Source organism: Balaenoptera acutorostrata, chromosome 19 (genome assembly GCF_949987535.1).
Source record: "Balaenoptera acutorostrata chromosome 19, mBalAcu1.1, whole genome shotgun sequence".
Taxonomy (NCBI): Eukaryota; Metazoa; Chordata; class Mammalia; order Artiodactyla; family Balaenopteridae; genus Balaenoptera; species Balaenoptera acutorostrata.
This window is the reverse complement of record NC_080082.1, coordinates 66,281,179-66,302,884: the sequence shown is the minus strand read 5'-3', so window position 1 is coordinate 66,302,884 and position 21,706 is coordinate 66,281,179. Positions and strand designations below refer to the sequence as shown.

General features: G+C 42.6%; 1 protein-coding gene across 3 annotated transcripts; it reads right to left on the bottom strand.

Annotated features, from left to right (window-relative positions):
* Nucleotides 1-987: 987 nt before the first annotated feature.
* Nucleotides 988-21,343, bottom strand: LOC103004866 (zinc finger protein 239-like). 3 transcript variants are annotated; one of them, XM_007175414.2, is made up of 4 exons: nucleotides 21,254-21,343; nucleotides 18,764-18,919; nucleotides 16,576-16,702; nucleotides 988-5,325 (listed from the first exon to the last, which is right to left on the bottom strand). In XM_007175414.2, exons 2-4 carry the CDS (start codon nucleotides 18,866-18,868, stop codon nucleotides 2,132-2,134), a joined length of 3,426 nt encoding a protein of 1,141 aa, XP_007175476.2. In that variant the 5' UTR covers nucleotides 18,869-18,919; nucleotides 21,254-21,343; the 3' UTR covers nucleotides 988-2,131. The 3 variants fall into 3 exon arrangements, with proteins under 3 accessions (XP_007175476.2, XP_057389804.1, XP_057389805.1); XM_057533821.1 differs by lacking the exon at nucleotides 21,254-21,343 and having other exon boundaries at nucleotides 18,764-19,432; XM_057533822.1 differs by lacking the exons at nucleotides 16,576-16,702; nucleotides 18,764-18,919; nucleotides 21,254-21,343 and having other exon boundaries at nucleotides 988-3,166; nucleotides 4,794-4,903.
* Between the last annotated feature and the right edge of the window lie 363 nt (nucleotides 21,344-21,706).

Genomic DNA, 21,706 nt, shown 5'->3' with positions numbered 1-21,706 from the left:
AGTGATGATGAACTCCACGGAGGATAAATACCTATTGGAGACCATCAGTCAATAATTACAGAAAGGGAAAGATGAAAAGAACTTTGAAGAGAGTGTTCAGAGAGTGAAAACCCCTTATAATGAACCAGATGCTAAGTTTAGTTTTCCACCAAACACCCAGGGGACCCAAGTAGAATTTTTCAGCTCCTTCTCTGAGCACATCCCACTTTCATAGTGGGAGAATTTATACCTTGGAAATTGGCAAAAGCTACAAAGCAGGGCTAGATTTATTGTGTTACACAATGCCTGGACTTAAGTGATGGAAACAGGGATAATTCATATAAAAAAATTAGGCAAATGATATGATCAGGAATTGTACAAAAGAAGATATACAGGGACCCTCCTGGCGGCACAGTGGTTAAGAATCTGCCTGCCAATGCAGGGGACACCAGTTCGATCCCTGGTCTGGGAAGATCCCACATGCCATGGAGCAGCTAAGCCCGTGTGCCACAACTACTGAGCCTGTGCTCTAGAGCCTGCGAGCCACAACTACTGAAGCCCGCGTGCCTAGATCCTGAGCTCCGCAACGAGAAGCCACCTCAATGAGAAGCCCATGCACCACAACGAAGAGTAGCCCTTGCTTGCCACAACTAGAGAAAGCCTGCACGCAGCAACAAAGACCCATGCAGCCAAAAATAAATAAATAAATAAGATATACAGCATTAAAAAATGCTCAAAATCACAAATCTCTAGGGAAATGCAATTAAAACCAATTAAAACCTCACTGAGATAGCACTACTCACTTATTAAAAGGGCTGACATTAACGATTGGCATGGATGTTGAGAAACTGGAACTCTCCTACAGTTTTGATGGGAATGAAAATGGGAAGTCATTTTAGACCAGTTTCTTAATTTCATCAGGAGTTACACGTTCATCTACCCAGTGATTCAGACACTGCACTCAGTTATCAATAAAAAAGAAACATAATCCACATAAAGAACTGATGCAAATGTTTGTAGCAGCTTTATTTTCAAGAGTGAAAACCTAGAAATAACCTAAATGCCCATAAAAAGATGAATGGGTAAACTAACAATGGTACATCCAGATAAAAATGCTACTCATCAAAAAATAAAGAGATGAGCTATTTGTTTATATCACTGATGAATCTCAAATAATTATGAAACAAAGGAATTCAGAAGAAAAACCCAGTAAACAGTTGATTCCAATCAGATAAATTCAAAAAAATGCAAAGGTATCTATTCTAAGGGAAAGTACATCAATGATTACCTGGAGAGGTGGGAAGGGCAAGGAGAGATAATAATAGGACATGAGGAAAATATGGGCATTATCAGAACTCTGGTGATGGTTTTGAGGTTCATACCTAGGTGAAAACTTATTAACTTGTAATACTTCAAACATATGCAGTTTAGTACATGTGAATTATACTTTAATATAGCTTTAAAAATTGTCTCAAGATGAAAAAATCTGTATTTCTCACTCTTTTTGGAAAATAGGTTTGGCAACCGTATACTGAATCCACCAACTCTCTCCTTGTGCCCTCTGGGGATCAGTCTTCCCTCAGTGGTAGCAAATATGGAGAGCAATGAAGTACATTTCTACCTGAGTCAACAGGCATGCTGCCTAGATCACAAGAGCCACATCCCCTTTTCTCTTTCTTTCCTGCCTCTGCAGTAAGGACCTTGAAGTAAAATTCACTAGAATCAGTGTATAAACTGATCCTGCACAGTCAATGTCACAGAATCTGGATACACTTTTAGAAGAGGCACATTCCATCCAGTTGGCTGCAATGTCCTCCACTCCCTATTAAACTGGAGTTTCTGCACCAATTATGGTTTCCCCCAGACCCAATGGTCGGAAATATAGTTCTCTGTAGACTTGGGGAATACACGCCCTTCAACAGTGCCTCAATACCCTATAATCTCTAATTTGAATAAGGGAAAAAAATTCATGCCCTCAGAAGCACTTGAGGTGAGATTCAATTCAGACCAATGGCCCCTCAGTTTTCTCCACTGCCCCTATACTGAACAAGGAAATTGCACATTCCCTGTACTTCTATGCCTTTCTCTCATGTAAACTCTCCAATCATCAGAAGGATTTGCTCATAAAAGATTTCCCACATTTAGTGCACTCTTAAGGCCTTTCTCCAGTGTGACCTCTCTCATGACAATGCAGTTTGGAGGCGTTAATAAAAGATTTCCCACATTCACTGCACTTAAAAGGCCTTTCTCCACTGTGAATTCTCTGATGATAATAGAGGTTGGAGCTACGAGTAAAAGATTTACCACATTCAGTGCACTTATAAGGCCTTTCTCCAGTGTGAGCTCTCTGGTGTATAATGAGGATATTTCTTTGGACAAATGATTTCCCACAATCACTGCACTCATAAGGCCTTTCTCCACTGTGAGCACTCTGATGATAACGAAGGCTAGAGCTGCTGGCAAAGGATTTCCAACATTCACTGCACTGATAAGGCTTCTCTCCAGTGTGACTTCTCAGATGTGCACGGAGGAGGTAATTAGTAATAAAAGATTTCCCACATTTGGTGCATTTGTAAGGCCTTTCTCCAGTATGAATTCTACGATGATAACGGAGGGTGGAGCTAGTGGTATAAGATTTCCCACATTCACTGCACTGATAAGGCTTCTCTCCAGTGTGACTTCTCTGATGAACACGGAAGAGGTAATTAGTAATAAAAGATTTCCCACATTTGGTGCATTTGTAAGGCCTTTCTCCAGTATGAATTCTACGATGATAATGAAAGCTAGAGTTGCTGGTAAAGGATTTCCAACATTCACTGCACTGATAAGGCTTCTCTCCAGTGTGACTTCTCAGATGTGCACGGAGGAGGTAATTAGTGGTATAAGATTTCCCACATTTGGTGCATTTGTAAGGCCTTTCTCCAGTATGATTTCTACGATGATAACGAAGGCTAGAGTTGCTGGTAAAGGATTTCCAACATTCACTGCACTGATAAGGCTTCTCTCCAGTGTGACTTCTCAGATGTCCACGGAGGAGGTAATTAGTGGTATAAGATTTCCCACATTTGGTGCATTTGTAAGGCCTTTCTCCAGTATGAATTCTATGATGATAACGGAGGGTGGAGCTAGCGGTATAAGATTTCCCACATTCACTGCACTGATAAGGCTTCTCTCCAGTGTGATTTCTCTGATGAACACGGAAGAGGTAATTAGTGGTATAAGATTTCCCACATTTGGTGCATTTGTAAGGCCTTTCTCCTGTGTGAATACTCTGGTGTTCAATAAGCCTACACTTACTCTGAAAAGATTTCCCACACTCACTACATCCATAAAGACTTTCTCCTGTGTGAATTCTCTGGTGTTGAATGAAGCTATTCCTAAGGATAAAGGATTTCCCACATTTGCTACACTTATAAGGCTTTTCTCCAGAATGAAATCTATAATGATTACACAGATCATTGATAGAGGTAAAGGATTTCCCACATTCCCTGCACTCATAAGGCCTTTCTCCTGTGTGAACTCTCTGATGATAACGGAGGTTGGAGCTAGTTTTAAAAGCCTTCCCACATTCACTGCACTTATAAGGCCTTTCTCCTGTGTGTGATCTCTGATGACATCTGAGGGCAGACCTAGACATAAAAGATTTCCCACAGTCACTGCACTCATGAGGCCTCTCTCCAGAATGAACTCTCTGATGATAACGGAGGGCACTGATACTGGTAAAGGATTTCACGCATTTGCTGCACCTCATATAAGGCCTTTTTCCAGAATGAACCCCCTGATGATAACAAAAGTTGGATTTAGAGGTAAAAGATTTCCCACATTCACTGCACGTATAAGGCCATTCACTAGAATGAATTCTCTGATGGTAACGAAGAATAGCAGGAGTAATAAAAGATTTCCCACATTCACTGCACTCATAAGGCCTTTCTCCAGTGTGAGTGCTTTGATGATAATGGAGGTTAGAGGTACTGGTAAAAGATTTCCCACATTCACTGCACTCATAAGGCCTTTCTCCAGTGTGAACTCTTTGATGATAATGGAAGTTAGAATTAGTGGTAAAAGATCTCCCACATTCGTTGCACTCATAAGGTCTTTCTCCTGTGTGAGATTTCTGATGATATCTGAGGGCAGGCCTAGAGAAAAAAGATTTCTCACATTCATTGCACTCATAAGGCCTTTCTCCTGTGTGATATCTATGATGAGAAATGAATGCAGACCTAGACATAAAAGATTTGCCACATTCACTGCACTCATAAGGCCTTTCTCCAGAATGAACTCTCTGATGATATTGGAAAGCATTGGTAGATGTAAAAGACTTCCCACATTCACTGCATTTATAAGGCCTTTCTCCTGTGTGAGATCTCTGATGAGAACGGAGGGTGCCATTAGTGGTAAAGGACTTCCCACATTCACTGCACTCATAAGGCCTTTCTCCTGTGTGAGATCTCTGATGATAAATGAGGGCAGACCTACAGGTAAAAGATTTCACACAGTCACTACACTTATAAAACCTTTCTCCAGAAAAAACTCTCTTATGTCGAATGAACACAGAGCTATGGGAAAAAGACTTTGCACAGTCACTGCACACAGAACTGTTTTCTCCACTGTGCAATCTCTGGGGATAAATGACGACACACTTGTGAGTTAAGGATTTCCCACATTTGCTGCACTTGTCCTGTCCTGAGCCAGTATAAATTTTTTGATGTTGACTGATGGTTGAGCTTTGTCTAAAGGATTTGTCACTTCTGCTAAACACATGAAGCCTTTCTCTAGTGTGGACTCTCAGGTGCATAACAAATGTGGATTTGTACCTGAATGTTTTCCCACATTCACTGCACACAAAACACTGTCTTTCAGTGTAGACACACCGGTCCTGAACAAGTGTGTGTTTGGGGCTGAGGGCTTTCTTGCATTCTCTCCAGGTGTGATGATTTTTCCTGCCTTGTGAAGTTGACCCACACTGGGTGATTTTGCTTGGCTTCTCCACAGTATGAGTGGCCTGTTGCCGCAGATGTCCCATGCTGGCCAGGATTTTCCTAGAAGTAAGAGGCTTCTGTGACACTTGGAATCTGTGGCTCCTGAAAAATGAAGCCCTGTGTACAATGTTATTCAAAGGCATATAAAATTTTGTTGCACATGCCCCACATCTCAACAGTTTATGGCTGTGTTGTGTTCCCTGATGCTCGGCCAACTGGAAAATATCTCTCAAGACTGGACCACACATCTCACAGGGGTGTGTCTTCTGGGAAAATGGAGCTGCCTTAGGAGACCCAGCCTGTGACACTCCTACAGCAACAGTTTCTTCACAGGTTGTCTCCTCACTTTCTGCTCCACAGCAGCAACCTGAATGCAAAGAAACACTTGTGAAGTACACATTGACTCCATAGAGAGGGGGTTAACTCACCACAAATGTGCAGCTGTCTCATCTAAGAATGAATCTTTTCAAGCAAATGGGATACTTTTCAAGACAGGGAGTTGGAAATCAGTTTAAGCAGCAGCTGCTGTGCATTCCTGGGTCCTTACAATATGAAAATGGTAGAGACCTCAACAGGGGAAGGATACAAAAATAGGGTGTGACGTAAGGAAGAGAAGCAGGGTCTAGTGCTTGTTTCTCTGACCACAGCTTCCTGCAGGACCTTTTCTACTGCTGATGTGAAGCACAGTAGAAGGGTGTGATCAAGGCCGTGAAACCACAATCACAAGAGATTATGTGCTTTTCGAGGTCAATTTAAGCATTTGTTCACACCTCACAGCAGAACATATGAAAAGCAAGGTTACAGAGTAATAGAGAAAGGGTGGTGAGAGAAATGGGTGAGATGTGGAATCCAGAGAGGTAGAGGTTATCACTGGGCTGGAAATCACAGTAGAAATGACAAAGTAGTTGAACTCACAGGTTGGCAAAAGGTCAAAAGTGGAGGAATAAAGGTAGAAATGTGGTGTGGCCACTGGCAATGGCACCAAAATTCTCATTGAACAAGGACAGGTTCCTGGTATAGTCTTTTTTTTTTTTTAAAGAGTATAATATATATATTGATTGGCTGTGTTAGGTCTTCATTGCTGCACACAGGCTTTTTCTCTAGTTGCGGTGAGTGGAGGCTGCTCTTCGTTGCGGTGCGCAGGCTGCTCATTGTGGTGGCTTCTCTTGTTGCGGAGCACAGGCTCTAGGCACATGTGCTTCAGTAGTTGTGGCGCACAGGCTCAGTAATTGTGGCTTGTGGGCTCTAGACTGCAGACTCAGTAGTTGTGACGCACGGGCTTAGCTGCTCTGTGGCATGTGGGATCTTCCTGGACTTGGGCTGAAACCTGCGTCCCCTGCATTGACAGGCGGATTTTTAACCACTGCACCACCAGGGAAGTCCCTAGGTTCCTGGTATATTCTTAACACGGCCCTTATGTCACACTCTCCCCAGCTGTAATTCACCAGAATCAGGCCCACTCTGAGCCCACCTTGCCATGGCTAGAGCCATGTCCATCCCATGATTCACAAAGGACTCTTCTAAGAGTCCTTTACCTTACTTTGCCCTAAGCCCTAACTGTGCAACTACCTGGGACCAAGCACTGAAGGAAAAAGGACAAGTGAATGGCCAGCACTGTCCCAGAGCAACTCAGCACACAGCAGACCCAAGAAAGAGTACAAGGTGAGTGACGTCAACAAAACAGTAGAATAGGAGACACTGCCCTTCACCACCAATGAGAAATAACTAATCAGCTATCCATGAAGGAATTAATTAGCCCTGGAAGGCTCAGGAGTCCAATTAAGAACCCACTACAGCAGAGTGGAGCATGAAAAAAAGGAGTATGCACACAGAAAGGATCGCTGGAGAGACTGTCTTAGCAGAGACATCTGGAGATGACTAGGAAATGGAGGCCGGGCTATCACTGGGCTACCTCTATCAGCAACAGGTTGGGTGCCACTGCAGTCCCAAGTGGCCCGTGCTGCAGAAGACCCCAGTTGCCTGCTCTACAGCGGACACTGGAGCTTTCACCACTGAGTTATCCAACAACCATGGCCATAGTGGATGCTCTGGTGAGTATGAAGCTACTGGGCCAGCCCTCAGTTGGACCTGCTGTGCCGATCCAGGATCAGGGCTGCCACACCCTCCAACCCTGTACATGTCCTGGAACCAGAGGTGCTGCGCCTGCTGTGTGTGTCCGCATTCCAGACCCTGACTCCACAACTACACCATGTACTCTGGTGTCTCAGGCACTGGAGACAACTTCACTATAGAGAAGCCAGATCCACAGACCCACAGCCACTGTCTACATGTACAGCCAGACACAGACTCCATGGCTGCTCCCTGCATAGCCACACATCACAAACCAAAGCCAAGGGCTTCCCTGGTGGCACAGTGGTTAAGAATCTGCCTACCAATGCAGGAGACACGGGTTCAAGCACTGATCCAGGAAGATCCCACATGCCATGGAGCAACTAAGCCCATGTGCCACAACTACTGAGCTTGCGCTCTAGAGCCCACAAGCCACAACTATGGAGCCCGTGTACCACAACTACTGAAGCCTGTGTGCCTAGAGCCCGTGCTCCACAACAAGAGAAGCCACCACAATGAGAAGCCTGCTCACTGCAACGAAGAGTAGCCCCTGCTCACCGCAACTAGAGAAAGCCCGCCCACAGCAACGAAGACCCAAGGCAGCCAAGAATAATAAATAAAATAAAATAATAATAATTAAAAAAACCCAAAGCCAAGGCTGCTGAAGGCTATCCAATGACCCAGACCCCAGTACCACTGTCACTCCACAAGTGCCTGTACAAAACACCCCGATTCTGTGAATGCTCAACAGGTACCCACATATTAGACACCAGTGCCACTACAACCAATAGGGTGCCCAAGAGCCGACTGGGCACCAAGAGGGATCCCCTTGACCACAAAGTACTCCATAGGAGAAAAAGAGATCAGGAATTCCTCAGCATCCTTCTCCACCACTTTGGACACCCTCAGCCTGGTTGATTGAGGACTCCTGATATCTTTGCTGACACTGACTTCAGGTGAAGGAGCTGCACAGAGACCAACACAGCTGGGCCTTCCCCAGAGCCTGAATGACCACAGCCCAACCTTGCACCCACCACCAGTGGAGGTCTTTCCCCACCAACACTGTAATGCAAAGGGAAAAAATTACTACACCATCAAATCAGCAGACATAAATGCAAGCCTACAGGAAACACAAAAAAATCAAGGCAACATGAAATCAATACAGAAATACCATAATTTATCAGAAACCACACCCAAGGAAATGGAGATCTACAAATGGTCAAAGAATTCAAAATTATTGTTTGAACAAAGTTCAGTGAAGCAACAACAAAACACAGATAGACAATTCGACAAAGTAAGGTAAACAATACACAAACAAAACAAGTTGCTCAACAAAGAGACAGAAATGAAAAAGAACAAAATTGGCTGGCCAAGGATGCACTGAGGGACAGTCCCTGGCTGCCAAACCTAAGAGCTTCAGGGGACAGGTGCACCTTCATCCAGTTGCCTATAGGTACCAGCACCCACTGGGCTCATGAACGTTGGCTGAGAGGAACAACAGGATGGAGAAATCACCCCACACTTTCAACCAATGATACTGGAGCTTCTAGCATGCCCACTCTCCGAAAAGGCACTCAGATTGGAAGAATCAACAGATGAATTGATAAATGAATATGTGGGAAATGCCTATCAAATCACTGATGGGATTTTTTTTTACTTTTTTTTATTGGAGTATAATTGCTTTACAATGTTGTATTAGTTTCTGCTGTACAATAAAGTGAATCAGCTATATGTATACCTATATACTCTCTCTCTTGGACCTCCCTCCCACCCCCTCCATCCCACCCACCTAGGTCATCATAGAGCACTGAGCTGAGCTTCCTGTGTTTTATAGCATGTTCCCACTAGCTATCTATTTTATGCATGTATTCTATATATGTCAATCCTAATCTCCCAATTCATCCCACCCTCCCCTTCCCCTCAGTGTCCACATGTCCATTCTCTACGTCTACCTCTCTATTCCTGCCCTGCAAATAGGTTCATCTGTACCCATTTATGGGATTCTTAATGTGATACGACAGGCAGCTAAGAAGACACATCAAAATAAGAAGAAATGGAGCAATACCAGATCATTATATATGTGATCACACACATACATATACATACAGACACACAACAAATAAATCCTCTTAATACCAGTAGGGTGTCAACTAACATGTGGGAAAGAAGACTGTCTCTACACTGCCTGTCCTTACTGCAGTGGTTTTTCAGCAGTCGGTCTCTGAAAGAAAACCTCCTACAGGAATGAAATAGCACAACCACCTTGTGCTTTAACAGTCTGCTCTTACCCATTACCAGAATAATTTATGTGTTCTTACACCTTTAGACTTGTATGGGTATTAAAATCTTCAAGAATGAAAGCAACCAGAACCAAAATGGTATATATATGAAGTATATGCCTTAGGCATCTATTTTTCGACTAGATGGAAACTAGATGGAAATACTGAAGACACTTTTTTAAAAAAATTTTTATACAGCAGGTTCTTATTAATCTATTTTATACATATTAGTGTATATATGTCAATCCCAATCTCCTAATTCATCCCACCACCACCCCCCCACTTTCCTCCCTTTGTGACCATACAAATATCATATATTAACTCATATATGTGGAATCTAGAAAAATGGTACAGATGAACAGGTCTGCAAGGCACAAATAGAGATACAGATGAAGAGAACAAAAGTATGAAGACCCATTTAAATTGCAGGAAAGATGCTTTGCTTCTGTCAAAGAATTATGACTATAGGCTTAAGCTGCAGAAGTTTCTTTTATTGTACTTTTGTTCTACCTTTGTGTTCTGAATGTTCAAACATAAAATTTTTGTATTAGAAGAGGCATTTCAACAAATACCTGTTGAAAAAGAGTAGTCCCAATAATCTGATGACTTTATTTCTTGTTTACCTAAAAGTTAGTCATTTGAAAGTTTGTTTACTTTCAAGATCCTTGGTACACTCACATGTTAGGACTGATGAAAATCATTCCAAAAGAGCTATACTGGAATACATGTAGGAAATGCTTTGACTAGTTTAATATAAAACCGTACAAGAAAATGGAAATTTCATATACATGCAAAAATTCTGAGTTGGTAAAATAACTTTCATCTATTGGGCATGAAGCCTGTTGGTAAAATTACTTCATTTGTTGGGCATGAAGTGTAATAAAATGATGACATTCTCCCATTTAAAACAAACAAACAAACAAATGAGCCCACAGAAATTTTGGTGCTGAAAAATACAATGAAACAAACAACAAAGCACAATGGACAGAGTATCAACAGCCAATTTTATCAAGCAAAAGTAAAAATCTAGGAACATGAAAACAGGTGTTTCAATTATCCAGTGAGGGGGAGAAAAAAGAAAAAGAATGAAGTAAAGAAAGCCTATGCGGATTATGAAATATAAAGCAAAACATTATTTGTATTTTCAGAGCCCTTGAAAGATAAGACAGAAAGTGGTAGTAAGCACATTTAAAGAACCAATGGTTGAAAGCTTTCTAAATCCAGGGAGAAGAGTAGATGTCCTGATGCTCACAGGTTCGATCAAAGGGAACTTCACTGAAGCACATAAAAAAACTGTCAAGGGCTTCCCTGGTGGTGCAGTGGTTGAGAATCTGCCTGCTAATGCAGGGGACACGGGTTCAAGCTCTGGTCTGGGAAGATCCCACATGCCGCAGAGCAACTAAGCCCGTGCGCCGCAACTACTGAGCCTGCACGTCTGGAGCCTGTGCTCCGCAACAAGAGAGGCCACGATAGTGAGAGGCCCGCGCACTGCGATGAAGAGTGGCCCCCGCTCACCACAACTAGAGAAAGCCCTCGCACAGAAACGAAGACCCAACACAGCCAAAAATAAATAAATAAATTTATATATATTAAAAAAAAACTGTCAAAAAGCAACTACAGGGACTTCTCTTGTGGCACAGTGGTTAACACTCCACGCTCCCAATGCAGGGGGCCCAGATTGAATTTGAACTAGATCCCACATGCATGCTCCAACCAAGAGTTCACATGCCACAACTAAGGAGCCCACGTGCAGCAACTCAGAATGCAGTGAGCCACAACTAAGGAGCCCGCCTGCTGCAACTAAGACCCAGCACAACCAAATAAATAAATAAATGTTAAAAAAAAAAAGCAATTACAGAGAATTCCCTGGTGGTCCAGTGGTTAGGACTCAGCACTTTCACTGCTTGGGCCTGGGTTCAATCCCTGGTCAGGGAACTAAGATCCCACAAGCCTTGCAGTGCAGGAAAAAAAAAAAGGCAATTACATATTATTCAGTCATTAAAAAAGAAAGAAGTAATGCCATTTGCAGCAACATGGATGAACCTAGAGATTATCATACTAAGTCAGGTAAATCAGAGAAAAAAACAAATATGTGATATCACTTACATGTGGAATCTAAAAAAATAGTACAAATGAACTTTACATACAAAACAGACATAGACTTACAGATAAAACTTATGGTTACCAAAGGGGGAAGTGGGGGAGGGATAAATCAGGAGTATGGGATTAACAGATGGACACTACCATATAAAAAATAAACAAGGATTTACTGTATAGTACAGGGAACCATATTCAATACCTTGTAATCAACTATAATGGAAAAGAATCGAAAAAATATATATAGATATATACATATATATCTATAACCGAATCACTTTGCTATACACCTAAAAAAAGCAATCACAAATGGAAAATTTTGAAAGCAAGCCATGCGGCGCAGCCAAAAAAATAAATAAACAAATAAAATAGGTCTCAAGATATATATATTTTTTTAAAGTGAAAAATTTAGAGCAATAAATGCTCACATTTAGAAAAAGAAAGACCTCAAACAACTTTATGTCTCAAGGAACTAAAGAAAGAACAAATTACACCCAACATTACCTGAAGAAAGGAAATAAGAAATATCAGAGCAGCAATAAATGAAACCAGAAACTAGAAAAAAGAGAAGATAAAGAATACAAGGAGTTCATTTTTGAAAAGATAAATAATTGACAAGCCATTAGGTACACAAAGAAAAAAGAGAAAAGACTAAAAAATACCAACAACCATTTATGATAAAAACTCTCCAGAAAGTGGGCATAGAGGGAACCTACCTCAACATAATAAAGGCCATATACAACAAACCCATAGCAAACACCATTCTCAATGGTGAAAAACTGAAAGCATTTCCTCTAAGATCAGGAACAAGACAAGGATGTCCACTCTCACCACTGTTATTCAACATAGTTTTGGAAGTCCTAGCCACAGCAGTCAGAGAAGAAAAAGAAATAAAAGGAATCTACATTGGAAAAGAAGAAGTAAAGCTGTCATTGTTTGCAGATGACATGATACTATACAAAGAGAATCCTAAAGAAGCTACCAGAAAACTACTAGAGCTAATTCATGAATTTGGTAGAGTAGCAGGATACAAAATTAATGCACAGAAATCTCTTGCATTCCTATACACTAATGATGAAAAATCTGAAAGAGAAATTAAGGAAACACTTCCAGTTACCACTGCAACAAAAAGAATAAAATACCTAGGAATAAACCTACCTAAGGAGACAAAAGACCTGTATGCAGAAAACTATAAGACACTGATGAAAGAAATTAAAGATGATACAAACAGATGGAGAGATATATCATGTTCTTGGATTGGAAGAATCAACATTGTGAAAATGACTATACTACCCAAAGCAATCTACAGATTCAATGCAATCCCTGTCAAACTACCAATGGCATTTCTCACAGAACTAGAACAAAAAATTTCACAATTTGTATGGAAACACAAAAGACCCCGAATAGCCAAAGCAATCTTAAGAAAAATGGAACCGGAGGAATCAGGCTCTGGGATTTCAGACTATAATACAAAGCTACAGTAATCAAGACAGCATGGTACTGGCACAAAAACAGAAATATAGATCAATGGAACAGGATAGAAAGCCCAGAGATAAATGCACGCCCATATGGTCACCTTATTTTTGATAAAGGAGGCAAGAATATACAATGTAGAAAAGACAGCCTCTTCAATAAGTGGTGCTGGGAAAACAGGACAGCTACATGTAAAAGAATGAAATTAGAACACTCCCTAACACCATACACAAAAATAAACTCAAAATGGATTAAAGTCCTAAATGTAAGGCCAGATACAACTCTTAGAGGAAAACATAGGCAGAACACTCTATGACATAAATCATAGCAAGATCCTTTTTGACCCACCTCCTAGAGAAATGGAAATAAAAACAAAAATAAACAAATGGGACCTAATGAAACTTAAAAGCTTTTGAACAGCAAAGGAAAACATAAACAAGACAAAAAGACAACCCTCAGAATGGGAGAAAGTATTTGCAAATGAAGCAACTGACAAAGGATTAATCTCCAAAATTTACAAGCAGCTCATGCAGCTCAATATCAAAAAAACAAACAACCCAATCCAAAAGTGGGCAGAAGATCTAAACAGCCATTTCTCCAAAGAAGATATACAGATTGCCAACAAACACAAGAAAGGATGTTCAACGTCACTAATCATTAGAGAAATGCAAATCAAAACTACAATGAGGGGACTTCCCTGGTGGTGCAGTGGTTAAGAATCTGCCTGCCAATGCAGGGGACACGGGTTCGAGCCCTGGTGTGGGAAGATCCCACATGTCGCTGAGTAACTAAGCCCGTGCGCCACAACTACTGAGCCTGAGCTCTAGAGCCCGTGAGCCACAAATACTGAAGCCCGTGCACCTAGAGACTGTGCTCCACAACAAGAGAAACCACCGCAATGAGAAGCCCGTGCACCACAACGAAGAGTAGCCCCCACTCGCCGCAACTAGAGAAAGCCCACATGCAGCAACGAAGACCCAATGCAGTCATAAATAAATAATTAATTAATTGATAATTTAAAAAAAACTACAGTGAGGTATCACCTCACACCAGTCAGAATGGCCATCATCAAAAAATCTACAAACAATAAATGCTGGAGAGGGTGTGGAGAAAAGGGAACCCTCTTGCACTGTTGGTGGGAATGTAAATTGATACAGCCATTATGGAGAACAGTATGGAGCCTCCTTAAAAAACTAAAAATAGAACTACCATACGAACCAGCAATCCCACTATTGGGCATATACCTTGAGAAAACCATAATTCAAAAAAAGTCATGTATCACAATGTTCATTGCAGCTCTATTTACAATAGCCAGGACGTGGAAGCAACCTCAGTATCCATCGACAGATGAATGGATTAAGATGTGACACATATATACAATGGAATATTACTCAGCCATAAAAAGAAACGAAACTGAGTTATTTGTAGTGAGGTGGATGGACCTAGAGTCTCTCATACAGAGTAAAGTAAGTCAGAAAGAGAAAAACAAATATTGTACACTAACACATATATATGGAATCTAAAAAAAAAAAAAAGATTCTCAAGAACCCAGGGGCAGGACAGGAAATAAAGACACAGATGTAGAGAATGGACTTAAGGACACGGGGAGTGGGAAGGGTAAGCTGGGACGAAGTGAGAGAATGGCATGGACATATATACACTACCAAATGTAAAATAGATAGCTAGTGGGAAGCAGCCACATAGCACAGGGAGATCAGCTCGGTACTTTGTGACCAGCTAGAGGGATGGGATAGGGATGGTGGGAGGGAGATGCAAGAGGGAGGAGATATGGGGATATATGTATTTGTATAGCTGACTCACTTTGTTATAAAGCAGAAACTAACACACCATTGTAAAGCAATTATACTCCAATAAAGATGTAAAAAAATAATAAAATTAATTTTGCAAAAAAAATCAGAAATTAAAGACACATTACAACTGATAACACAGAAACGCAAACAATCATTAGAGACTACTATGATGAGTTAAATGCCAACAAACTGCATAACCTAGAAGAAATGAATACAGTCCTATGAACAAACAACCAAGACTGAATCATGAGGGAATTCCCTGTTGGTCCAGTGATGGCACGGAAAAAAAAAAAAAAAAAAGAAATGAATGGGATGAAAATCCCAGGACCAGATACATTCACTGGTGAATTCTAGAAAACATTTAAAAAGAAATAGCATCAATCCTCCACAAACTTCCAAAAATTGAATAGGATCAACAACCTCCGAACTCATGAGGCCAGCATTACCCTGCTACCCAAGGACACTACATGAAAAATGCAGACCATTCATGATGAACACATAAGCAGAAATCCTCAATAAAATACTACCAAACCAAATTCAACAGCACAAGAAAAAGATAATATACCCTGATTAAGTCTGACTTACCCTTGGGATGCAAGGATGCCTCAAGGTACACAAATCAACGTATGCAATACCCCACCACCCTAGCAAGTGGAGTATAAAAATCATATGATCTTTTCATGATATAAACTCTCAACAAATTCGGTACAGAAGGAATGGACTTCACCATGATACACTCCATATAATATGACAACTCACAGCCTACTTTATATTCATGGTAGAAGCTAAAAGCTTGTTCTCTGTAAATCAGGAACAAGACAAGGACGGTCACTTTCTCATCACTTTTATTCCACAGTGTACTAAAGTCTACACAGAACAATTAGGCAACAAAAAGAAATAACAGACATTTAAATCTGAAAAGAAGCAGCAAAGTCTTCTCTGCAGATGACATGACGTTATGTATAGAAGACCTTAAAGACTCTCCCACCAAACTGTTAGAATGAATAAGCAAAATCAGAAAGCTGCAGGATACAAAATCAACATACAAAAATCACTCGCATTTCAGCACAATAACAATGGACTATCTCGAAAGAAACGAAGAAAGCAATCACAGTAATAGCATCAAGACCAATAAATACTTAGGAAGAAAGTTAACCTAGGAGTAGAAAAATGTGTACAATGAAAATCATAAAACACTAATAAAGGAAATTAGAGATGGAAACAAATGAAAATACATCCCATATTCATGGATTGGAAGAATTAGTATTGTTAAAATGGCCATAAGGGAATTCCCTGGCAGTCCAGTGGTTAGGACTCCGTGCACTCACTCACTTCCGAGGGCCCAGGTTCAATCCCAGGTCGGGGAACTAAGATCCCAAAAGCCTGACTTTACTGGTGACGCAGTGGTTAAGAATCCGCCTGCCAATGCAGGGGACACGAGTTCGAGCCCTGGTCCAGGAAGATCCCACATCCTGTGGAGCAACTAAGCCCGTGTGCCACAGCTACTGAAGCCCACGTGCCTAGAGCCCATGCTCCGCCACAAGAGAAGCCACCGCAATGAGAAACCCGAGCACCACAACGAAGAGTAGCTCCCGCTCGCTGCAACTAGAGAAAGACCGCATGAAGCAACAAAGACCCAACGCAGCCAAAAATAAATAAATAAATCAATAAATTTACACAATAGCAAGGATTGGGGCTGCAGGAGAGAAAAGATGACAGTGCAAATACCCCAGCCTTCTACCTACCACAACAACTACACAGAATACTGGGGAAGCAAACTGTCCCTACACCACATGGGTGGACAGAACACGTCCTTCGGAAAGGGGGGTGAGGGTGAGGCAGGATACAGCGCCTAGCCCAGGTCACTGGGGAGGGTGAGGGTCTTACCCAGCGAGGATATAAGTTCGTAGCTCTCCAGCATCACACTGAGGTACAGGCGTCTCTGAGCCTCATCAAGAAGCCTCCACTCCCCCCAGGAGAAGCGCACAGCAACATCCGGAAAGGTCACACCACCCTGTCATGAAGGGGAGAGATGAAAGCTTGAACATTCTCCCTCTGAGAACCCACAATCCATCTCCTCATATATCTATTCCAGTCATCCTCCACCAGAGATCCCCACCTGAGAGAGGATGCCAGGCCCTGGTGCAAGTGATGCCCTCTGTCTCCTCACAGCCCATTAATCACTTTGTTCAGTCCTCAGCATAACAGGTAGGGGGGCACATAGATGCCATCTAAGCTCTGGGCTAGACCTGCAATGTCCCGTCCCTCCAGCCAAGCAATTCCCCTGGGGTCTCCCAAATTGTGGGAATCCAGGCACAGCCAAATGTAAGCTCATGCTTCACCGGTAAAGCCTCAACACCAGGGCTTGGGGGCCATCAGCTCCCACTTCCTCTCCATGTGCACATCATTCTGTAGATGACATTTCTCTCACAATTTCAGACCCTACAGTTGCGCTTCCACAGCACTGCCACATCCCTGCACCACACCATAGAATTCTCCCTGAACATACCCACACATTTGGCGCTTGGCATCCAGAGAGGGCTTGAGAAATTCAAACAAGATTCGGTACAACCCCAGTCCTCTGATGGATCCAACACCAGAGTAAGCCACAAACGCTGCTTAGAAGATCTCCCCAACTGCCTCTAATCCTTGCTTCAGTATCAGCCACCCAGAACCACGTGTGAATTTCATATTCCCTCAACTCTCTTCAACTTTTTTACTGCCAGTTTTGCCCCTTCAGCAGCCACAACACTCCTCTCTGTCTCCACTCAACCTTTGTAAAAACAAAAACAAAAACAAAAACAACCCAGTCCTAAATATCTCCCTGCCAGGCACAGTGACCCACAAATGACGACATTTGCCACAGGCCGTATCCACTAGCAAGCCTCAAACGTCCCAGACCCCGTCAAAGCTCACCACAAAATTCTGGAGAAGCCACATAGTAGTAATACTAAATAAGCAACAGCCCCAGTCTCACTGCCTTCTTGTCTCAATTACTCCTAAGTCTCCTCAGCCGTCACTTGTCCACTCATCCCATGGAAGCCTCGGCCTCCCACCAGATCAACCTCTCTCCCATACCGTTCCCACTGCCACTTCTCTACCTCACTTGGGTTTTCAATGCCCAGCAAACCCAACCAGGCCCTGAGCCAGAGAACCACTCCTTAGCACACACCAGTCTTTCTGACCTACTAATACCGTGGCCACTATAACCTGCATCCTCCCTAAATGTGAGACAGCTCCACCCTGGTCCACACAGTAGACATCACTTTTGAAAGTTTCCATTCCTGAACGCCTTTCCCCGTTTTCCAGACCTGCCTGTCCAGCTGCCCACTTGTTGCCTACACTCACTCTTCTCTGAAACATCTCAGACTCTTTAACAGAGCCAAAACAATCTTGTGATATTTCCAAGGAAAATTAACCTGCTGCTAACGTCTCCATCCAGTTGATGAAGCTTTCATCCCTTCGTCTAATAGGGCCAAAAACCGTCCGGTCATCCATCACTACTTCCTTTCTGTCATCAGCAACACCCACAATTTGGCTTGGCCCTTCTCCAAAATTGGATCCAGAACTTATCACACTCCAGGACAGTCACTCTGGTCCATCAGCACTCACATAGGCTATTGCAATTAATCTTCCTGTGTTTCCTGCCTACCCCCTTACTCCCATAGTCTTATCTCTTGTCTGCAACTAGTTGTAGCCTCTTTTGATCTGAGGAAGACCACCTCCCACCTGCGATTCAAACCTCATATTACTTGTATAACAGATGGCCAACTTCTCAAGCAGCAACACTGCAGGCTTGACTCTGGCCTCGCTGCATCTTGTTTCTAACAGAAAGGACAGAGTTGCTGTACCCCGGTCCCGACCTCCAACCTTTCCGTGTATCCTCCTCTCTGCCTGTAACCCTCTTCTACACGCGACCACACACTGTCTGTCGGAAACAGAACTCCACCCACGATCGCCTCACCGTCCTGGACACCGCGGCCGGGGCTAAGGGCAAGTGAGCAGGCGCCCCGCGCTGGGGGCTTCAGTGTCTGGTGGGGTGAGGGCGGTGAGGACCCAGAGAACAAGCGTTTACCTGAGGCGGGTCCCTCAGCGCCGCCGCCATCGGATTCTGTGGTCTCAGAGGACCGGGAACGGCGGTCCTTATCACGGGTCTGGCGCGCGGCACCCCGGGCTGCATCGCCGAACCTGACACGCCTCTGTGCAGCGGGGACACAGCCTCCTCTCGGATCTTCCCGTTCCCGACCAGCGAGCCAACGGGAGAGACGCCAAAATAAGCGCGACTTGGCTGGCTAGGCGGTGTCCCCTTACTCCCTCACTACTCCGTGAGGACAACCACCCCCGACAGAGGACAACAGTATCCGAGCACAGTTCCCTGCTCCGCCGGACCCCCCACCAAGCAAAATGATCGCCAGGACAGGATGTCGGAAGTCCCGCCCGTGACGCATGCTCACTCGGGGAAAGCCCTCACCCTGATCCCTCATTGGTTCATGCCTGGTGTCTCTGTGCCTAGGCTCTTCCGGGTAATATTGTTCTCAGAGCTCTGGAGACCTCAGGGAAGGGTGTTTTCCATCCTTACCGCCAGAACGTTGGCTGGGAGGTACCCCTAGGAATGCGGGAGAAATGATGCTCCTACCCAGAGGGAGGGGCTTTGCTCCTTGTGAAAGGCGTGAAGAGACGTTGTTTTAGACTCCTTGAAGTTCAGCCTGCTCTCAGAGGACAAGTCTATTATTTTAGACGTTTCCAAATTCTACTACTGTGTGGGCAGAGAATGTTGCCCCCCCCATTCCACTTCTAAAAGGATCAAGCCAGCCCCCACTGCAGCCGTTCCCCAAAGGTGTGTCCTGAGGGGAAATCAGGATGGAGAAAGGCAGGAAGCATTCTGTGATTTGGACAATGACCCTTAATAGTTAAGATGCATATCTAAGGACCAATTTCAAGGAACCCAGATTCTTGCATCTTCTCATACACAGAAAAGCACTGAAATCATTAACTTGAGTTGTCTGTTCTTTGTGATTACCAGCAATCCCTTAATGTTCGACTACCTGTTTTTTCCAGAAAAAAAAAAACAAAAAAAAAAACAAACCTCTTCTATATCCTGGATTCTCCCTTATGGAGCAGTTCCTCAGAGCGATCTGAAAGGTTGTCTCCAGAGCTATAGTCCTGAGTAAGATCCCTGAATAAAACTAGAAACTTTTAGGTTGTGTGCTCCTCTTCAGTCCACAACTGAGGTAAGCGGCACATCATTCGACAGAGCCATTCAGACATAAATGAGTACATACATAGCTGGAAAATTGATGTTACTGCTCTCAAATACTTGTAGCCTGAAGCATTAGAGTCACTTTTGTGAGTTTCAGTGTGATTGGTTAAGAACAATAGAAAAGATCCCATTCAGGTCCTGACTGGCAAGAAAGAAAAGGGACATGTTAAAAAATAAAAAAAAAAAAAAAAAAAAAAAAAAACTTCAACCCCGGGTTTCAGAACCAAAAAAAAAAAAAAACAACTGAGTAAATTTTTAAAATATAATTGGCTTTAGTGATTGGTTCACGAATCAAGCGTCATCCCATCTAACGAGTAGAGGGGAGCTCCAAAGGGCTACAGAACGGGAAAGGTTTTTTTAAGGTACAACAAGGAAGTAATCAATAAAAAAGATGATTTCAGGCTTAGGTAACCTACCTATGGGGAATGGAAAGGGTCTATGTGCCAGATTACCTCATCTTCCCTTGGGGGGATGGAGATGGCCCCATGTGACAGATTACCTCATTGGTGCCAACCAGAAAATTCTTAACTGGTTAAGGCTACATTCCCAGGGAAAGTTGAAGCTTCAATTAGGTTAGGTATCAAGGCCCAGTTTTGTGTCATGGCCTATCATAAGTAATGATACCAGGTCTGCTTCTGGTTCCACACAAAACCTCTCTCTTGCCTGCATAGTTAGGGATTGTCTCACTCATTGAGGAACACTTTTATCCATGTAATACTTTTTATCCATATCCCCAGATACATGCAATTCCTCTTAGGAATCAAACAAAAAGCAACTTAATTGATGCTATTTTGGGTACCACACAGAAGCTGTGATTTTTCAGTTGGAGTACATATGCAAAAGGCAGCACCTGAACCCTGAAATAAAAGGGTATCCGAACCCCATGATCTCATCTTTCTGCTAGGAAGTGATGATTATTTTTGCAGGCCCTGGTATGACATTTTGTATGTGGAGTTGAGATTATCACAGAAAAACAATTGCAAAGTGTGCATTTCAGAAAGAAGTTAATAATGTTTATGTAGTTCTTTAAAGACAGTAGCAGAAATAGCTCTAAGGACACATCAGTAAAGGGTGAAAAAATTTGAGACATGTTTAGAAGAAAGCTCTGTGAAGTCAAAAATGATAGAATCAAGCTGAGCATGTGATTGTCCTAAACATTAATAATTGGGTGAATTTTGTCTCCAAAATGTGATTCTTTCATTCCTGAAAACATGGAGCAATACTACTTTGCAGTGATAGTTAAAGAGGAAAAAAAAAAAAAAAAGAAAAAGAAAAAAAAAAAAAAAAAGAGGACATTAAGAGTACCTGGAATAGGGACTTCCCTGGCAGTCCATGGGTTCAATCCCTGGTCAGGAAGGAACTCAGATCCTGCATGCTGCACGGTGCACGAAAAAAAAAAAAAAAAAAGTGCCTGGAATAGTAAAAATAAGAGAGAAATTGAGGTGTCATGTTTATTCACTGCTCTAACAAATGATCATTGGGCACACACTGGATTTTCAGGAACTTTTTCTAGGTGCATGGGAGAAATTCAGGCACAGGAGAAACAAAGATCCTGCCTTTGTGCAGCTTCTATTATGTTTAAGGAAAACACAAGAAACATGAAATAAGAAATACTAAATTATATAGCATGTTAGAATATGGCAGTTGCAATGGAAACAAGGAGAGAAGGCGATTTTGCTGAGCAGAGGGAATGGGATGTAATATTACACGGAGCAGTAAGGAAGGACTCCTTAATAAGAGCACCACTGAGCAAGGATG